At 37.0% G+C, this 19,552-nt stretch overlaps 2 protein-coding genes across 2 annotated transcripts in view; one reads left to right on the top strand and one right to left on the bottom strand.

Moving 5' to 3' along the window:
* Window positions 1-8,848, bottom strand: part of LOC141336282 (poly(A)-specific ribonuclease PARN-like) — a 14,217-nt gene extending 5,369 nt beyond the window's left edge. The window contains exons 1-16 of the mRNA XM_073841838.1: window positions 8,741-8,848; window positions 8,494-8,571; window positions 8,328-8,407; window positions 5,698-5,765; window positions 5,496-5,577; window positions 5,358-5,418; window positions 5,115-5,277; window positions 2,310-2,372; window positions 2,174-2,212; window positions 2,057-2,099; window positions 1,905-1,985; window positions 1,779-1,835; window positions 1,624-1,701; window positions 1,507-1,550; window positions 228-270; window positions 72-151 (exon numbers count right to left, since the gene is read on the bottom strand). Coding sequence (XP_073697939.1) covers window positions 72-151; window positions 228-270; window positions 1,507-1,550; window positions 1,624-1,701; window positions 1,779-1,835; window positions 1,905-1,985; window positions 2,057-2,099; window positions 2,174-2,212; window positions 2,310-2,372; window positions 5,115-5,277; window positions 5,358-5,418; window positions 5,496-5,577; window positions 5,698-5,765; window positions 8,328-8,407; window positions 8,494-8,571; window positions 8,741-8,759 — 1,079 coding nt within the window. The 5' untranslated portion in view covers window positions 8,760-8,848. The remainder of the gene's footprint in view (window positions 1-71; window positions 152-227; window positions 271-1,506; window positions 1,551-1,623; window positions 1,702-1,778; window positions 1,836-1,904; window positions 1,986-2,056; window positions 2,100-2,173; window positions 2,213-2,309; window positions 2,373-5,114; window positions 5,278-5,357; window positions 5,419-5,495; window positions 5,578-5,697; window positions 5,766-8,327; window positions 8,408-8,493; window positions 8,572-8,740) is intronic.
* Window positions 8,849-11,770: 2,922 nt separating this feature from the next.
* Window positions 11,771-18,976, top strand: LOC141336187 (bifunctional apoptosis regulator-like). The gene is made up of 6 exons (XM_073841726.1): window positions 11,771-12,103; window positions 12,180-12,448; window positions 15,446-15,584; window positions 16,954-17,121; window positions 17,347-17,543; window positions 18,555-18,976. The coding sequence occupies exons 2-6, from the start codon at window positions 12,186-12,188 to the stop codon at window positions 18,751-18,753; spliced, it is 966 nt and encodes a 321-aa protein (XP_073697827.1). The 5' UTR covers window positions 11,771-12,103; window positions 12,180-12,185; the 3' UTR covers window positions 18,754-18,976.
* The last annotated feature ends 576 nt before the right edge of the window (window positions 18,977-19,552 follow it).

Genomic DNA, 19,552 nt, shown 5'->3' with positions numbered 1-19,552 from the left:
CTCAACTTAGACCAAATGTGTAGTTACTGCGCTTTGCCTTTGGAGTGCAGTAATAGTCTGAGTGTGTTTATGTACCGGTGGTGGGTGATTTAAAGGGTTTCTCTCTCAGCTGTCTGTGCAGTTCAGCCAGTGATGTGTTGCTGATGATCTCCTGTCACACAAACACACATTAAATACACACTCATTAAACACATAGCTGCAGATCTATAATAAAACACACAACCCACCTTGAAGGGCTGCGTGGACGCCATCAGCTTGGTGTCTAACAGCCTGAAACACAGAGAAAGAGAAAGATAAATAAGCAATAAGCAATATTTCTGTGATTTTATTGATAACTATAATTAGTTGATATTTTGCAAAGTGTGTGATTGTGCAGATTTTTTAAGGACGTGGACAGCTGACTCCTAAAGTTATTAATATTATTATACTCTGTGTGGTCAGCAGTGATAGGAAGTATTTAAGTTTTTTTTCCTTTTATGGGCATTTTTACCTTCACTACGAAAAATGCTTTTCAAAAAAAGTCTTAATTTTAAAATCAAGAAGGATTTTCTAGACGAGTAAAAATAGTCTTGATTTTGCTCAAAATAAAACAAAAGAAATCTTGTTTTCTGTTTGAAATATTTTGCTTACCTCATTGACAGATTTTGCTTGTTTTGAAAAACCTCAATTTTGACTTGTTCTTTCTGAAAACAAGACTTTTTTTCTTGTCTAGAAAATCCTTCTTGATTTAAGAATTATTAGATATTTTGACTGGAAACAAGACAAAAATTAAGTAAGAAAAGCATTTTTTGCAGTGTTTATAAAGCCATTTTTTTCAAAGTGTGCATCACTTTTTAGTCAAATTCTTGCAATTGATCTTTGCAGAAATTGCATCTGAAGCAGCATTTAGAAGCATTTACACACAATTTAATGCAGTTTGGAGAGACAAAAGCTTTAAGCTGCAGTAACAAATGCATAAACAGTTTTGATATTTTAAACAAATGTTTAAGAACGATATTTGAAATTATTTAAAAATTAAAAGGTACTTTAAAGGTGAAATTAAACCCGCCAGCAGGAGGCAACATGTCACTATTAATAAGCGAGTCATAGCGATTGAACCGAATCATTCAAACAGTTGATTTATTCAGAAACACAGTCAAGTTGCTCTGAGACACTAAACAGTGCTGTGGCTGTGTTTGGAATGATTTTTGTTGGCAAAAATGGAGCAAAAACGGGCAATATAGCATCTAAAACATCCCTTAATTGACCTCGTTTACTGAACTTTTGTATTAATGCAGCATCACATTTGTAACCATAATGATTTTAAGAAAAAATGTTTCTCTTCATGTGATGTCATATGAAGTTATATAAATGCATTTTAATAGCCTGAATCATGCGCACATGCACTAGTTTAACCTCACTTATAGACTTGAATATTCGGTAATGTCAAATCACACATTAAAACAATAATTACGATATTATCGCAGACAATATATCTCACACAGGTGAACAGAGATGCGAGTTTACCTGGGAAACACAGACATGGCCACCTCCTTAAAGTCATCCAGTTCCTGTAACACACACACAGCTCATCAGACTGAGACACATCACATATCCCACAATCCTCTAGTGTGGTCACGTTACCTCAGGCAGCGGCCCACAGAACTGATTGATGGTGTGCATGACGTCCAGCAGCATGTTGTGACCCACCACCAGTTTACCCTGCGCCAGACACACAAGATCAGATCAGGACGGTTCATATCAGAATCATTATGTGTGTGTGTGTGTGTGAGACTCACAGATTTAGAGATGGCTCTGATAACCCTGGAGAAGCCCACAGCGTCATTCAGCTCCTCCTGGAACACACACACACTGTCAGCCAATCACATCACTCAGCAGAGATCATGTGACCGAACCACACACACCTGCTCTCTCTGCTGCTTCTGCTGCTCCCTCCTCCTCCTCTCCTCTTCATCCACCTTACTGATCTGAATGAACCGCTCCTTCTGCAACACACACACAGATGATCAGAGTCTGATGATGAAGATATAATGTGCATTAGTGAGTGTGTTTGTACCTTCTCAGTCTCCAGCGTCTCCACATGAAGACCTTTAGAATACCTGAAACACAGGAAACACCAGACACATGAAGACACAGCTCATAACACACACTCACACAGAAGAGACAGACTTACTTTGAGTTGAGTGTCTGATAGATGAGCTTCCTCTGAAAGCTGAAACACACAGACAATAATTAGACTTATATTCCGGTCAGATCTCTATGACACACTTGTGTTTGAATGAGGTCAACAGCAGGAGTGTGTTTCTGACCCGGTGCAGGGCTCCAGATCCAGAGTCTGCTCTGAGTTCTTCAGTAGAGCTTCAACCTTCTGCCTGCAACACATCATCATCATCATCATCATCATCATCATCATCATCATCATCATCCTCCTCATCATCATCCTCATCATCATCCTCATCATCATCCTCATAATGGTCCTCACTCACTACAGTATATAATACAGCTGTAGTGTGAATGCACATCTAAACTCCATTACTACTTCTGATCTCAAATCAAATTAAGTGAAATACAAAAATGCATTACTGTTATTTCAGCACTGATTACTTTTTTGAACAAGCTCTGATTTGTATATTTTTTAGTCTAATTTCAGTAATCGCTATGTGCTTTTGTCACTTTTAACATTTCTATATGTGACCCTGGACCACAAAACCAGTCATCAGGTTAAATTTGACAAAACTGAGATTTATACATCATATGAAAGCTCAATAAATATGCTTTCTATTGGTATATGGTTTGTTAGGATAGGACAATATTTGTCTGAGATACAACTATTTGAAAATCTGGAATCTGAAGGTGCAAAAAAAAAATCAAAATACTGAGAAAATCACCTTTAAAGTTGTCCAAATTAAGTTCTTAATGCATATTACTAATCAAAAATTACATTGATATATTTATAGTAGGAATTAAAAAAAAAAAAAAAAATCTTCATGGAGCATGATCTTTACTTAATTTCCTAATGATTTTTGGCATAAAAGAAAAATCAATAATTTTGACCCATGCAACGTATTTTTGGCTATTGCTACAAATATACCCCAGCGACTTAAGACTGGTTTTGTGGTCCAGGTTCACATATTTTTTTATTTCTGTTTTACTACTTTACTAATTTTAAACCATTTCAGTGAAAGTAAAAACAACAAATTTAAGTTTCTGTTTTACGTGTTTTTAAGTGAAGATTCACACTTTATCTAGATTTCTAGCCTGACTTCCAATAATAAAAACTATTTTTAATCGTTTCAATTAAGAACAGGGTCAATATCGCTGATGCTGACACCGATACTTTTCCCTTTCAAAAACAAACTTAAATGACCAATTACACTTTGTGTATTAACAATAACTAATGTTGATATGACTAAAATATTATATTATATTGTATTTATTTGACTCATTAGCACTCTCTATTCTAATTATATTCTTAGTAAAACAAAAACATTTTAGACTTGCACTAGCTTTCCTTTTCATTCTGTCTGTCTATCTATCTATCTAATTTAAAACCCCTTGCTATATATGTACTGTGTTAGGCTAAATGAGACTTGTCATAACACTTGCATGTTATTGCTCTTTTGTTGATTCTGTTTGCTTCCAGGTTCTCTTTTGTAAGTCGCTTTGGATAAAAGTGTCTGCTAAATGTCTAAACGTAAATGTAATAAACAATAACTTCTAAACAAAAACTTGGCTTAATGTATTTAAGCCAAAAAAAAAAAGTAATATTAAAAGGCTAAACCCAGTATACTGATGATGCAAATGAACTGCAGGCAAGCACCCCAGGATATGAACACAGAGTGCATGCACGTTAAGTGTTTTCCTTTGATAGAAAACCATTTATAATGAAAACGTTTAGTGGCTTAATGGTTAAAGACAGTGATACTGTATAAAAAGGCCAAATTCGAGAAATTTAATGGGTCTGGCGTTTCTAACCATATTATTTTAATGTATTGTCTTATTTATAAACACACAGGGTGGATAGCACAAAAAGTTATCCGTTTATTACAGTGTTATTTCTCATTATGTCCCTACTTTGCCTAATGAAGCGAACATCTTGTACATTCACAGAAAAAAGCTTACTTCTGCATTGAAAAATAATGTGGTTAAGTTGGAGTTGCCACAGAAGCAAATTTGTACCGTTCCATATCTCGCTTTAGCTAAAAGTATCCGCTTACGCTTGGAGTCACGTGATGGCATGACAACAAAACAGTGTAGCAGCAATGTTTGCATACGAGATGTGAAAACAGCAGCATATACACGTCTACTCACTGTTAAATGGATTAAGCGTAGAGGAAAAAAAAAAAGAACTAAAAGTTTCGATCTCAGCAGGCTAGTATTGATCCGATACCGATGTTAGTATCGATACTCTCGATATTAGGATTGATCCGCCCACCCCTATATAGAACTACAAATAACACTTGGATAACCCAAAGCACAGTCAAATATATTAGCACAATTAAACAAAAATAATAAAACAAAACACTGGAATTAAAACGAATAAATAACCAAAAAGAATAAGAAAAACTGAATTTAATTTATCCATCTTCTTGTGGTTAGAGAGTGATATATGAGACCCAGCAGCACCAAACCAGTCTAAAAAGCTCAGGTATATTTGTAGCAGTAGCCAACAATACGCTGTAGGGGTCAAAACTATATTTTTTTTATGCCAAAAATCGTTAGGATATTAAGATCATGTTCCATGAAGATATTTTGTAAATTTCCTATCATAAATATATATCAAAATGTATTTTTGATTAGTAATATGCATTGCGAAGAACTTCATTTGAACAACTTTAAAGGGAATTTTCTCAATATTTAGATTTTGTTGCACCCTCAGATTGCAGATTTTCAAATCTCAGCCATCACATTTATTAAAGGGTCACATTTAGACACTTACAATATAGGAACAAAACCAGAACTAAACAACATCTATAGTGTAAAATAATAGTTACTAGGAAAGCTAGACTAGGAAACACACTCGAGCAGAGGATGTGTGTGTGTGTGTGTGTGTGTGTGTGTGTGTGTGTGTGTGTGTGTGTGTGTGTGTGTGTGTGTGTGTGAGAGAGACTCACTCCACTGTCCTGATGAAGTCTCTCTGGTCTTCAGGAACGTTACAGACGCTCATCCCTGAGGGGGGCGTGTACAAGGCAGGCCCCGCCCCATTGATCTGACTCCGCCTCTCCTCATACTGCTCCCTCAGCTGAGACTCCTCCTCCTGCGTCAGGTATGGGATCCCTATGGCAACCACAGCTGTCAGTCAAACACACAGCGCTCACCACCAACCAATCACAAGACAGGAAGTCAAACTCACTGACCGCTGCGGAACACCTTGTTGAAGTCGAAGCCCTGACTGGCCAGGAAATCAATGCTGGAGCTCTGGAGGAAGAGGATGAGGATGAAGATGATCCACAAGCGTCAGTCTGGTTTAACTAGTGACACAAACGGTCTCTCACCTGACAGATGAACTTGATGTCTGGAGACGTGCGGCTGAAGGGTTTGGGGAAGATGTAGAAGTTGAAGGCTTTAGTGATGTACCTGTGTGACGGAGACCATCATTAGAACATCTACAGTTCTGAACCGTAACCACTGGACGGACTGAAATCATTAAAGCAGACACAGTAAATGCACAAAGATGAATGCTGTGATGTGGCTCACGTGGATTGATTCTGGTCGTATCTGAAGGTGCAGATGCCGAACTGGAAGAGCAGGAAGTTCATGGAGTGCTGCAGGAAACCAGGAGAGCATTAGCACACACTGAACAGCAGCTCATCTGAGCTTTAATGATCCATTATGATGTCTGTAGTAATAGCCACTGCATGACCACTCAGATTACATGTGCAGTTGTTGTCATTCATTATAACAGTGCAGACACAATGTAAAGAACAGACTCAGTGTGCGCTGTAGAGAGCTTCAATCATTAAAATGGAAGTTTGAGAGATTGCAACAGCTTTTTAATTATTATGAAGGGAGTTTGTACATTTGAAATTTACACAATGGTTTTATACTTTTTTGATTTTATAGAAAAGGTAATATTGAGGGAGTACATTTCATCAATGAAAAAAAAAAAAAAAAAGTCGCAGCTGATTCACGCATCTCCAAACAAACAGTGTTTTGTTTATAAATGAATTGCATTTTTGAACAAATCTACCAGTCACTTGCTTCACTCCTGTCTGTAAATATTCCACATTTGTGTTCTTCTGTGCAAAGACGAATTATTGATGCTGATTTAATTTGACTGGTAACTTACTCTGATTCAATTACTGTAATTGCATTTATTGTTTAATTAAAATTTGATAAAAGTTTGTAAATTATTTTTTGGCACAAATGATGACATACATTTAATAAAGTTAGAAAATTGGCATTACAAAGATAAAAAAAAGGAGTCTTTAAAAAAACGTTAAGGAGTCAAATATGGCCTTATAACAGGAAGGTTAGATTTCTGTCATTGATCAGGTGCTCCTGTAAGCGTCCTTACAAATGTAATGATACCTTGTAAAAACTAATTGCCAATGTTCATGCAAAGTGTAAACTATTAACTATAATCTACAAATCATGCAATACTGTACCACTAAGTAAGTGTTTTCATTCTTATTTTTTTTTATTAAATCATATTTTCATTTCACTAATTAAATCTTTTTTATCATCATTATTAAACTACACATTAGGGATGCACTGAATGTTCGACAACTAAAATTATTCAGCCAAAAAGACTGAATAAATTACAGCGAGCAACGGCGTGATGCGATCAAACAGAGGATCAAAGTCTAAAGCGTGAGGAAAATCTGCAAGATGACAATCATTCACAAATCTTATGCTGTCAGCAAAAAGTAGTGCGGAGATCTTCTTGTGGGTTTACACCAAAATAAGTCAGCATTCATAAATGTTAGTATTGTCTGTTTACTGTTGTTCTGTCAAATAAAATAAAAGACAAAAATATGCTAACAATCATTCCAGCAGCTCTATTAATACATTTATTCTAACATTGTCCTTTGCTCAGCAAGGCTGCATTCATTTGTACATTACAAACACATGCCTGATTCAAGAAGGGGCTCTTAAATATTATTTTACTAACTTGTTCATTAAATTAAGTTAAACTGTGCTTTCTTGGTAGGCTATAATGTCTACTAGAATGTTACAAATGTTCAGTGTAAAGTAAATATTTTTAAATTGTTTTGTAATTGATTTTTTATTTTTATTTTTTTAAAGCAAGACAAAACTGTAAAAAGCACATTTTGGCTATTTAGTTTATGCAATGGTGAAAAATTGGCAAAAAATATGGTCAAAAAAAAAAACAGTGTTTGGTAATCGGCCTTCAGGCCAGCATTTAATTTTGTTCAACCTCAGCTTTGGACAATAATTTTTATTTCAGTGCATCCCTACTGCATCTATAGGAATATCTGGAGAATATATTGATATGGTTTTTTATGTGGAAAGTAAGAGATAAGTGTTATTTTGTCTAAATAAACCTGGACAGTGTGCAGCAACATTACAGTAATATTAATACTGAACTGAACTTTGATAATGTGTTGACAAAACAACAAATACAGCACTGCCACAGATGAATATGGCCAATGTATCTAAAGAAATCTCAAAAATCACGTTTTAATAATATATTATTTCCAACCAGGAACAACCCAGCAAACACAGAACGTTCCCCTAACGTTCCCATATGGTTCCCATTTGTTTTTTGTTTTTTCGGGAACCAAATGCAAACATTCCCAGAAGGCTCCCTGTAAGTTCTCTTTTTAATAACCTATAAATAACGTTCTCAGAATGTCCCTGCAGGTTAATTTTTTTTAATTTTATAACTTAAAAAGAACCTTCCCAGAACGTTTCCTGAAGGTTATTTTTAGATTTTAAATTTTATAACCTACAGAGAACGTTCCCTGTAGGTTATTTTTATATTTATTTTTAACCTACAGAGAACGTTCCCAGAACATTCCCTGCAGATTATTTTTAGGTTTTAATTTTATAACCAACAGAGAACGTTCCCAGAATGTTCCCAGTAGGTTCCCAGAACATTCCCCTAACCTAAAAAGAACATTCCAGGAACGTTCCCACAATGTTCTAAGAACGTTCCCCTGAACTAAAGGGAACGTTCTAGTTACATTAAGAAAACTTTCCTGGCTAACCAACAGAGAATGTTCTTGGGAACGTTCTGAGAACCAAAAACTAACGTTCCCAGAACGTTCTGGGTACCAAAATTTGTTAGCTGGGAAACACTGACATGAACTGAGCTACAATCACAGCATCTCTGAACTGTGTGTGTGTTTGTGTGTGTTTACCTTCCGCAGTTTCGTGTATCTCTCCTCTGGTGTGTCCAGACCATTGGTCAGAGCACTGACTGATGGACCATCACTGATTCCTACAACACACACACACACACACATTAACACACAATCACACGCACATTAGCACATAATCACACAAACACACAGAGCAAACACAGACCTGTGAATTCTCCGTCTATCGAGATGAAATCGGCCTCCTGCACAGCGACACACACCTCTGGAAGAACCTCCTTAAAATCTGCACAAACACAGATTGACACACATCATATCAGCACGCGCTCACGCTCGCACACATCACTAACACACGGTCGCGAACGCGCACACACACGCAGTCACTTTAACAGGCGCGCTCGCGGTGTCTGCGTGGGGTTTAACGGTGGTGTATTTGGTTAATTTGATCGTCTTACTCTGTCTCGTGACCTCCATCCTGTAAAGCAGCGTTATACACACAAACACACACTGGAAGCTTTAACCCCCGCCGCCGGAAACACTCGCCCGCACTTCCGCTCGCTCGCTGTGTTCCGGCAGGAGGCGCTCTGAGGCTCGATGCGCCGCTTTCACGTTCACCCTCAGGAGTCAGTCACGACGACTATGAGTCACCCAATTATTTTTACATATCAAATCCAAATAATTCATACTTAAGATATCTATTTAAATACCTCAAGTGATTAAAAAAAATATTATTATTATTATATTATTAAAAAAATATTTAAATCGAAAACTGTTATCCAGTCATCACACGCAAATGTGATTGGTTCATCCTGCTCAGCGCGGAAAAAAATAACTAGTCATTTTAATTTACATTACATTAAAAACAAACTGTTAATATTTTATATAGACGAATTATTATTATTATTATTATTATTATTTAAAAACAGTGATCTAGTCGAGTAGGAATCCAGTTAATCTAATGATTGCGAATCAGATCAAACCAGATTCCCGCTGATTCCATTCAAACGGTCAGATGTGAGTAAACCTTTAATATCTGTCAGATGTTTTACGATTGAACTGTTAAAGTTATTTCCAGTCACACAAACTATTACACTTTTGTCGAAGTGTGTCGTGTTGAATTGATAATAGCCTGTATTACTGAAGTCAAAGTCAAGTACACTACCTGTCAAAAGTTTTTGAACAGCAAGATGTTTTTTTTAAAGTCTCTTTCATTCAAACTACAGCAATAACTGAAAAAATGTGACATATATTTACTATTTAAAATAACAGCTTTTTTATTTGAATATATTTTAAAATGTAATTTATTCCTCTGTGATCAAAGCTGAATTTTCAGCATCATTACTGCAGTCTTCAGTGTCACATGATCCTCCAGAAATCTTTCTAATACAGGGTGGCCGCGGATCCTTAAAAAGTCTTAAAAAGTCTTAAATTCCGTTGTCCTAAAATAAGGCCTTTAAATGTCTTAATTTGTCTTAAATCTAAATCCAAGGGTCTTAAATTTTTTACACTTTGAAAAGGAAAAGTTTATCGTTTGGAGGAGAATCTCCTGCGCAGGTTCTAAATCTGTTCTGTTGCTAGACACGCGCTTGCTTGACAACGCCTCAGTGTTGCCATATTTAGCGGGTTTCCGCCCAACTACACGCATTTGAATCGCAGATTAGCTGTTAAGTTTAACCATCATAGAGTAAAAGTTTATAATTAGCACATGTTTTTACGTTGCCGCACACAACTGGCGCGAGCACGCGCAGAGAGAGAGAGAGGAGAGAGAGGCGCGCGGCGCGATTCACACAGATTGATTCCTCTTTAACTGCTATTTGAACGGAAACGTACATACCAAGTCATGTCTTAATACCCGTTTTGGTATTCTGTTTAACAGTCGTTTATGTCTTCAGTGAACCGAAACAGCTGAGAAAGAGATGCGTGCCAGTATTCGGTTTGGGCATTTGGCCTTAAAGAGACAGCGTCCTATAAATACCTGCAGTGAGAAACACTAGTTATTTTACAATTATTAAATTTCCCCTCCTGAATACTAGTGTTATTGATTTTATTACTAACTTTATGTTGTATTCATTTACACTTGTCATTTGTGTAATTGTTCTTGTTTTGTTACTGAACTTTAGTTCAGATAGTAGTTTTTGCTGTGGATGAGAAGTAGCCTACCTAAAGTAAGCATTCAGTAATTAGGAAAAAACAAACTTTTTTTTTTTTTTTTTTTTTTGCTGATCCGAAAAATGATCCGATCCATGACTCAAAATCCGTGTTTGTTACACTGTTACATTGGCTTCAAAGTGTGTGAGAGCCTTGACTTTGTCATGGAATAGAAAATAATTTCTTCTTCTGGAATAGTGTTTTCTGTTGAATATTCCCAAGAATAATCAGTTAAATAAAATAATAATTTAAAATATCTTCATAGTTTTGTGCTAGACTTTTGCGGGACTTTCAATTTGGTCTTAAATTTTGTTTGAAAATGGTATTAAAAAGTCTTAAAATGTCTTAAATTTAACTTGGTCAAACCTGTAGACACCCTGTAATATTCTGATTGGCTGCTCAAAAAAACATTATTATGTCGAAAACAGATGAGTATTATTTCAATTATATATCATCAAATTCAATGATACTGTAGATCATCAAATTCTTTGATGGAAAGTTCAGAAGTACAGCATCTGAAATAGAAATCTTTTGTAACATAAATGATCACTTTTCATCAATTTAAAATATGCTTAACTGTTTTTAATATTGATAATAATAATAAATGTTACTTGAGCAGTAAATCAGTATATTAGAATGATTTCTGGAGGATCATGTGACACTGAAGACTGAAGTAATGATGCTGAAAATTCAGGTTTGATCACAGGAATAAATTACATTTTAACAGATATTCACATAGAAAGCAATTATTTTAAATAGTAAACATATGTTGCTACATTTTGGATCAGAGCAGAAGCGACTTATTTAAAACAATATAAAAATTATTTTAGAAAAAATATATATTTTTCTTTTACTCATTAAATTCCTTTACTTTTTAAACTTAATTCTCAATAGAATGGCCATTGTATTTGTGGAAAAAAAAAAAAATCGGACCAGCTGTAAAAAGCAAAGAACATAGCTTTTCAAAACTCACAATATCTTAATCTTATAACACCATATGATTCAAACATTTTTTCACTTCAAGCATCACAATCTGTCAACAACTGCTGGTCGAAAAAAGTGTAAATGAAAGGAAAACTCAAGCCAAATGTGTGAAATATACACCATTTTCAAACCAATACCAAATGTTTTAATGAAAGTGTGATCTATTAAAAAAAAAAAAAAAAAAAAAAAAATCAAATACCATATAATTTGATGTTTCTGTCAAATTTGTGCTCTTTTATTAATATTTAATGCTTATTTTTTGTGTTATAGGCAGGGGTAGATTAACAACACAGCGCATTAAAAGTGAAACTGAAAGTGTGTTGGTGTGTATCCGGGTTTAGCTAAATCGACAACGCAGGAAACCAGAACAACCTCCACTGTCCTTCTAACTCAAATGACAGATGATTAAGAACAAAAACGTCTCTTTTAATCTTCAATTAACCCAAATGAAAATTTAGTTTACATAAGGTCGAGTATTTTTGGTAGAAAAACAACAGAAGTCAATGGAAAGTCCCCAGGAATACACTAAATCACGTGTGTTTGAGTAAGAAGGTGCTGCACTGAAGTTGAGCAGTTTCTCTTTCTCTTCTTTTGTGGTCAGAGAGATATGAGCGTTTATATAAACAAACTGAAAGAGTCGATATGAGAAGAGAGACGAGGAGCTGAGAGCCGGCGCTGAGACTGAAGTAAGACATTAACTATCTTCAAACACTCACAAGAGTCATGCTGTCCTGTTATATAATCATATGTGTGTGTTTATAGAGTGAGATGGATGTGAGGATCCCTATGGAGCTGGAGCTGAGTGAGTCTGAAGAAGAGGAGGAGGAGGAGGCAGGTCTGTCTGCGTCTGAGTTCAGCTGTCACTGCTGCTATCAGGTTCTGGTCGACCCAACAACACTCACCTGCGGACACAGCTTCTGCAGACACTGTCTGGCCAGCTGGTGGGCGTCCGCTCTGCCCAGGGTCCGCACCGACTGCCCAGAATGCCGAGCGCTGTGGGTGGGCCTTCCCAAAGTCAACATCCTGCTCCGGTGAGAGACGAGCGAGTCATGATCCAGATCTGTTCACACACACTTCAGTCAGATTATACACAACTGTGGAGTTTTTATAATTGTGACCCTGGACCACAAAACCAGTCAATTACACATTAAAATCAGCTTTCCATTGATGTCTGGTTTGCAAGATTGGGACAATATTTGGCTGTGATACAACTATTTGAAAATCTGGAATCTGAGGGTGAATATGCAAAATATCTTCATGGAACATGATCTTTACTTAAAGGGGTCATTGGATGCACTTTCCACAAGTTCATATAGTTCCTTAGGGTCTTAATGAAAAGTCTCTAATATACTTTGATTAAAAATTCTCAATAGTAGTGTAAAAAACACCATTTACCTTGTCAAAATCAGCTCTGCAAAATATCAACTCATTTTATCGCATGGACCCTTTAAATGCTAATGAGCTCTGCTCGCCCCGCCCCTCTCTGCTGTGGGATGATGAGCCGTAACGTTTACTTTAGTCGCGTTTAGCTGCGAAACTTGCCAACAAGCACAAGAGAACATAAGTAAGACACAAGTAAGAACATAAGCATAAAAAAACCCTTATCCTGACTTCTGCTGTGGGTGAAGCTGCATCAGGAACGATTCGCACGAACATAGATGCATGTGTAGATCGGGATCAGCGTTTTCATTTAAAAAACTAAAGTAATGTTAATCCTCTGCGTCTTCAGCGGCTCAGATGTTAGGAGTAAATGAGGACTGCTGTGTTCATGATTACATCCAACAACAGAACGCCTCAATCGCTCAATTAGAGTCTTCCTCTGCACCTGAGTCACACAATGGAGGGCTGATTTTGACAAGGTAAAAAGAGTGTTTTATACTACCTTTCAATCAAAGACTTCTCATTAAGACCCTAAAGAATCATATCAACTTGTGGAAAATGGCCATCAGATGACCCCTTTAATTTTGGTCCTGGTTAATGCATGATGTTCATTTTCTCAATCAGACGCACAATGAATCAGTCTGTGTGTGTGTGTGTGTGTGTGTGTGTGTGTGTGTGTGTGTGTGTGTGTGTGTGTGTGTGTTTGTGTGTGTTGTGTGTGTGTGTGTGTGTGTGTGTGTGTGTGTGTGTGTGTGTGTGTGTGTGTGTGTGTGTGTGTGTGTGTGTGTGTGTGTGTGTGTGTGTGTGTGTGTGTGTGTGTGTGTGTGTGTGTGTGTGTTGTGTGTGTGTGTGTGTGTGTGTGTGTGTGTGTGTGTGTGTGTGTGTGTGTGGTGTGTGTGTGTTGTGTGTGTGTGTGTGTGTGTGTGTGTGTGTGTGTGTGTGTGTGTGTGTGTGTGTGTGTGTGTGTGTGTGTTTGTGTGTGTGTGTGTGTGTGTGTGTGTGTGTGTGTGTGTGTGTGTGTGTGTGTGTGTGTGTGTGTGTGTGTGTGTGTGTGTGTGTGTGTGTGTGTGTGTTTGTGTGTGTGTGTGTGTGTGTGTGTGTGTGTGTGTGTGTGTGTGTGTGTGTGTTTGTGTGTGTGTGTGTGTGTGTGTGTGTGTGTGTGTGTGTGTGTGTGTGTGTGTGTGTGTGTGTGTGTGTGTGTGTGTGTGTGTGTGTGTGTTGTGTGTGTGTGTGTGTGTGTGTGTGTGTGTGTGTGGTGTGTGTGTGTGTGTGTGTGTGTGTGTGTGTGTGTGTGTGTGTGTGTGTGTGTGTTGTGTGTGTGTGTGTGTGTGTGTGTGTGTGTGTGTGTGTGTGTGTGTGTGTGTGTGTGTGTGTGTGTGTGTGTGTGTGTGTGTGTGTGTGTGTGTGTGTGTGTGTGTGTGTAGATGGTGTTGTTAGTGTGGCGTGCGTTCAGTGTCAGCTCCAGTCATGAGGTGTTGCTCAGTAAGCCGCTCAGCAGGTGGAGCACTGATGATGTCACTCTGTGGGTGGAGCATCTGAGCGTCTGGACCAATCAATATAAGGAAACCTTCCGCAGGGAGCAGATCAACGGCAGGTAACACACACACACTACAGCCAGATCTTCTCTGTAGTGGCTGAACAAGAAATATAATTCATTTTGGGTCAGTCTAAAGAAATTGTATTTATTGTATGTAAACATTTCAGGATTTCTCTCCATATAGTGGACTTCTATGGTGCCCCGAGTTAGCAAAATGATAAAAAAGGTACAATTGATATACTTTTTAACTTCAAATGTTCATCTTTTCTAGCTCTGTAATGCACATGTGTATTCCGGTTCAAGACAGTTAGGGTATGTGGAAAAACTTCCATCTCATTTTCTCCTCCAACTTCAAAATCACCTTACATCGCTGTTTTACCTTTTTTTGCAAAGTGTGTTATCTTAGTGTTTGATCTTCTTCGCACGTTCACTTTGTAAACACTGGGTCTGTTCTTCTGCAGCGATGTAGGATGATTTTGAAGTTGGAGGAGAAAATGAGATGGGAGTTTTTCCACATACCCTAGCTGTCTTTAACCGATGCGCATCGCAGAGCTAGACAAGATGAGCATTTGAGGTTAAAAAGTATATAATTGTACTTTAAATGACAGACCGCTAGATAAGACCCTTCTTCCTCGTCTGGGATCATTTAGAGCTCTTTGAAGCTGCATTTCAACTGCATTTTGGAAGACCATAGAAGTCCACTATATGGAGAGAAATCCTGAAATGTTTTCCTCAAAAAACATAATTTCTTTGTGACTGAAGAAAGAAAGACATGAACATCTTGTAAGACAAGGGGGTGAGGACATTATCTGGACATTTTTGTTTTGCAAGTGAACTATTCTTTTAAATGTTGAATATCAACAGCTGTGCCCAGACTGAAACGGGAAAGCAGAGATGTTAGCGCAAGCATTTTTTAACATAGTAATGATTGTATTGCAGATAATATGAGGAAATTTCACCACCTTTCATTGATGTAAAAGCATGTTCCACCGCCAATTAATTTCTCCACTGATTCTGTGTTGAAATCCACTTTGAAAACAGAGAGAGAGAGAGCTTCTAGAGTACCATCACATACATATCACACCTGAAATGTGTAATCCCTGTGTGTCAGATTGCTGTTCGCTCTCAGCGATGAAGATCTGTCTGCGGCTCCGTTCAACATCAGGAATGAGTCTCACAGACGGATCATCCTGGAGGAGCTGCTCAGACTCAGACAGCGCCGGGTCTCACAGAACCTCTGGCAATACAAGGTGAGCTACTCGAGTGCATTCATTATCGTTAAAGGATTACTTCATGTCTTTCTTTATTCAGTCTTAAAGAAATTATGCTTTTGAGAAAAACATTTCAGGATTTCTCTCCATATAGTGGACGTCTGTGGACTTCTTCCAAAATGCAGTTTAAATGCAGCTTCAAAGGACTCTAAATGATCCCAGATGAAGGAGGAAGGGTCTTATCTAGCAAAACCATTGGGTATTTTCTAAACAAAATGTACAATTTAAATAAGGGATGCACCAAATGTTCAGGGACCAAATTATTCGGCCGAAAATAGCAGAAAAGGCTTTTTCGGTTTTCGGCACAATAAGCGAAAAGGGTGAATAAACAAAAGTGGCCTCAAACCATTAGTCCATCAACTCCAGAACGTTCTGTTGTCTAATACACCAGACACCAATTGTGTTTATTCTGACAGCGGCTCCTTAGCCAGGGTTCAAAGACCAAAGATGACAATCATTCACAAATCTGCTGCTGCCAGCAAACACTAGGACTGAGCTCTTCTTGCGGGTTTACCACTAAATAAAAGACAACATTCAGAAATGTTAGTATTGTCATTTTACTCTTGTTCTGTCAAATAAAATAAAAAAAGAGAAAAATAATGCTAACAATCATTCCAACAGCTCTATTAATACATTTATTCTAACATTGTCCTTTGCTCAGCAAGGCTGCATTTATTTGTTCATTAAAAACACATGCCTGATTCAAGAAGCGGCTCTTAAAAATGGCCAAAGAATATAATTTTATTAACTTATTAATTTGAAGTTTAGTTGTGGTTTGTTGGTAGGCTGTAATGTCTACTAGAATGTTACTAATGTTCAGTGTTAAGTACATATTTTTAAATTGTTGTTTTATATTTTTTTTTTTTTTTTTTTTTTTTTTTTAAAGCAAGACAAAACTGTGAAAAGCAAATATTGGCTATTTAATGTAAGCAATGGTCAAACAAATGGGCAAAATACATGTGGGAAAAACACTAAAGACCATGTTTGATTTTGTTCAGCTTTGGCAAAGAATTTTAATTTCGGGGCATACCTATTAAAAAATGTATAAATTGTCAATTTTTTTAGAAAATACCCAGTGGTTTCACTAGATAAGACCCTTCTTCTTCGGCTGGGATCGTTTAGAGCTCGTTGAAGCTGCATTTAAACTGCATAAACTCAACATAGAAGTCCACTATATGGAGAACATTCCTGAAATGTTTTCCTCAAAAAACAACTTCTTTACGACTGAAGAAAGAAAGACGCGAACATCTTGGATGACAAGAACGTGAGCAAACTATCTGTACATTTTTGTTCTGGAAGTGAGCTTCTCCTTTAACATTGTTGAGCATCATCTCTCTCTTGTCCTCAGGATCTGAATTTAGGGAAGACTCTGTTTCTGCAGTTGAGTTTGCAGAGTTTTCCTCGTCTGACGCTGCTCTATGTGTTCCTGTTTGATTACGGAGACACGTTCCTGCCCTTCATTCACATCAGCTGCCCTTCACAAACCACACCAGACGCTCTGATCGACACGCCGCTGGTGCGCCACTGCCTTTCACTCTCAAACACACCACTTTTCAGACTTTCAGACCTTATGACAATAGAAAGAATAATGTCTTGCCTTCATAGATTTAATTGCAATCCAGTCTATACGCAAAAGAAACTAGATATACTTCAGCTGAAAATGGACCTGATTTGCTGTATCATTTGTCAAAGATAACAAAACTCAAAGATTGCAACTCTTTTTCCGCATGTTCCACATCAGGACCGTCCGAGCTGGAGCCAGTGGGCGGAGTTTCTGCTGATGTACTTCCTGTTGCCCTATCAGCTGCTGTCTGCGTTCGCCTGGCACTGGATGAGCGTTCATTACTGGACGTCACGCGTCGTCATGTTACACGCCGTGTTTCTGTCTGTGCTGGATGTGCATTTCTTCTGGACGCTGTTGAAGAGAGGACAGATGAGGTTAGAGAGAGAGAGAGAGTGTGAATAAGAGACTGATTGTGATTATAATAGAGCTATGGGAGATCGCGATGAACTAACACGAGTGACAGCTTCTCATTTTTTAAGAGTTTGTAAATGAGATATTGATTTAATACAGCAGTTAAATAAACAAGAGGTTATTATTAAGTGACTTACATCGTCTGACTATAACACTATTGCCTGATTTTGTTCTATTTCTTCGTCAAAAGTATCCTGAAACAAGTCAAAGGTGTTTGGTTTATGAATGAACGTGCGATTTTAAACGAATCTAGTGAGGTGATTTAATTTCCCACACTGTAAAAAAAAGACACAATTTGTTGAGTAAACTTAAAATAGCTTGTTAGCCTGCTGCCTTGACATTTTAAGTTCAGTCAGCTCAAATAAGTTTAGTCAACTTGAAATGTTAAAAAAGGAGTTGTTCAACTTAAAATCTAGGTAAGTTACCTGCTGCCTTCACATTTTAAGTTGAATCAACTCAAATATCTAAGTTGTCACTTAGTACAACTTAACATTTTAAGCTGACTAAACTTTTTTTTTTTGAGTTGACTGAACTTAAAATTTAAACGCAGCCAGGTAGCAAATTATGTAGTTTTTTTACCGTGTATTCATAAAGATATTCACTTACTTTATTCCTGAATGAACCATCCATTTGAACGAATCAAATGAATGAATGATTCAGTATTAAATCAGTGGCAGATTTTTCAGTTAATCATTTAATATTTCTGTATTTAAAACTTGATATTTAAAACATTAATCTCAGCATGAATTTTTGAATTTGATTGCCACGTCTGAGCCTCATTAAACATGAAAATGTAACAAACAAAATTCCCTGTAAATCACTTTAAGGAGTCAAATATCAGCTCGTAATGGCTAATTTTTGATCAGATTTTGTGATTATTGTTTAGAATGTGCTCCTGAAACTGTGACTGAGCTCCTACATATTTGAAGTGCTCCTAACATGACTGAGGTCTGATGGTTGTGTTGTGATTGCAGGACGCTCCCTAAGTGTGTTTGGCAGGAGCTGCTGTCAGTGCTGATGAAGGAGTCTGTGTTTGTGCTGCTGTGGCCCATGGTTCCTCTGTTCTTCTGTAACTTTTTATTCTACTTCAATCTGTACGTCTGCCCCTTCTACAGCGCAGCGCTGGTCAAACGAACTCTCCTGCAGACACACACACCACAGCAGAGGATCTGAACACATTCACCATACTGCTGTTAAATCATACTCAGGGATATAAAACAGTCGGTTTTGGACGCCTTTCACTGTCACTGAATCAAACTGTTCTTATTCATTCATCTCTTCAGTCACCAATACAAAAATGCTGATTAAGAGAAATTCAAACTGTTCTGTGCAATTAAAATCAATAATACAATATTTATTTTTTCTATTATTCTTATATGATTCATGAGTGTTATAATCTGGGCAAAATGGACAAACTTTTTTTATAATAAAAAGAGAAAGTTCTGGTGTTGTTGAGTGACGTTACTATTAGATAAGAAGTTTGTCTGTTCCTGACAAGTTTTTTTATTTTGTGTAACAGGAAAATGAAGGGGAGACACTGCAGGCTTTTTGAGATTTTGGGCTCTTTGGTTTTTCATGAAGTGTTTTTTCAGACTAGTGGAAAGAAAACACCCAAAAGACACTGTTAAGTATTTCTTTTATAGCACTTTATCTATTTGTGTCAATAGATTTCAATTACAATACAGATTTTTAAAAGGCCAAGAGTATTTTCCCCTACTCTGAGCCATAAATCTCCACTTCAGCAGCTCTTACACACACCACACTGAGCATTTTTAAACCTTTAAGGTTTTTACAGAGGAATTTTTCATATGTAATTTGGTTGATTATACACTATAATATTTAGTTTTTTCGTCTTTTTCAGAATTATGACATGACAAAAATGAGATACCCAAAATCCTTTCTGTAAAAACTTTCAACTCTAATATTTTCAAAAAATTAAACAAAAATTTCAAATTTGATTACGTCCATTGTT

This window comes from Garra rufa, chromosome 6 (assembly GCF_049309525.1).
Source record: "Garra rufa chromosome 6, GarRuf1.0, whole genome shotgun sequence".
Taxonomy (NCBI): Eukaryota; Metazoa; Chordata; class Actinopteri; order Cypriniformes; family Cyprinidae; genus Garra; species Garra rufa.
This window is presented reverse-complemented; position numbering and strand designations above follow the sequence as displayed.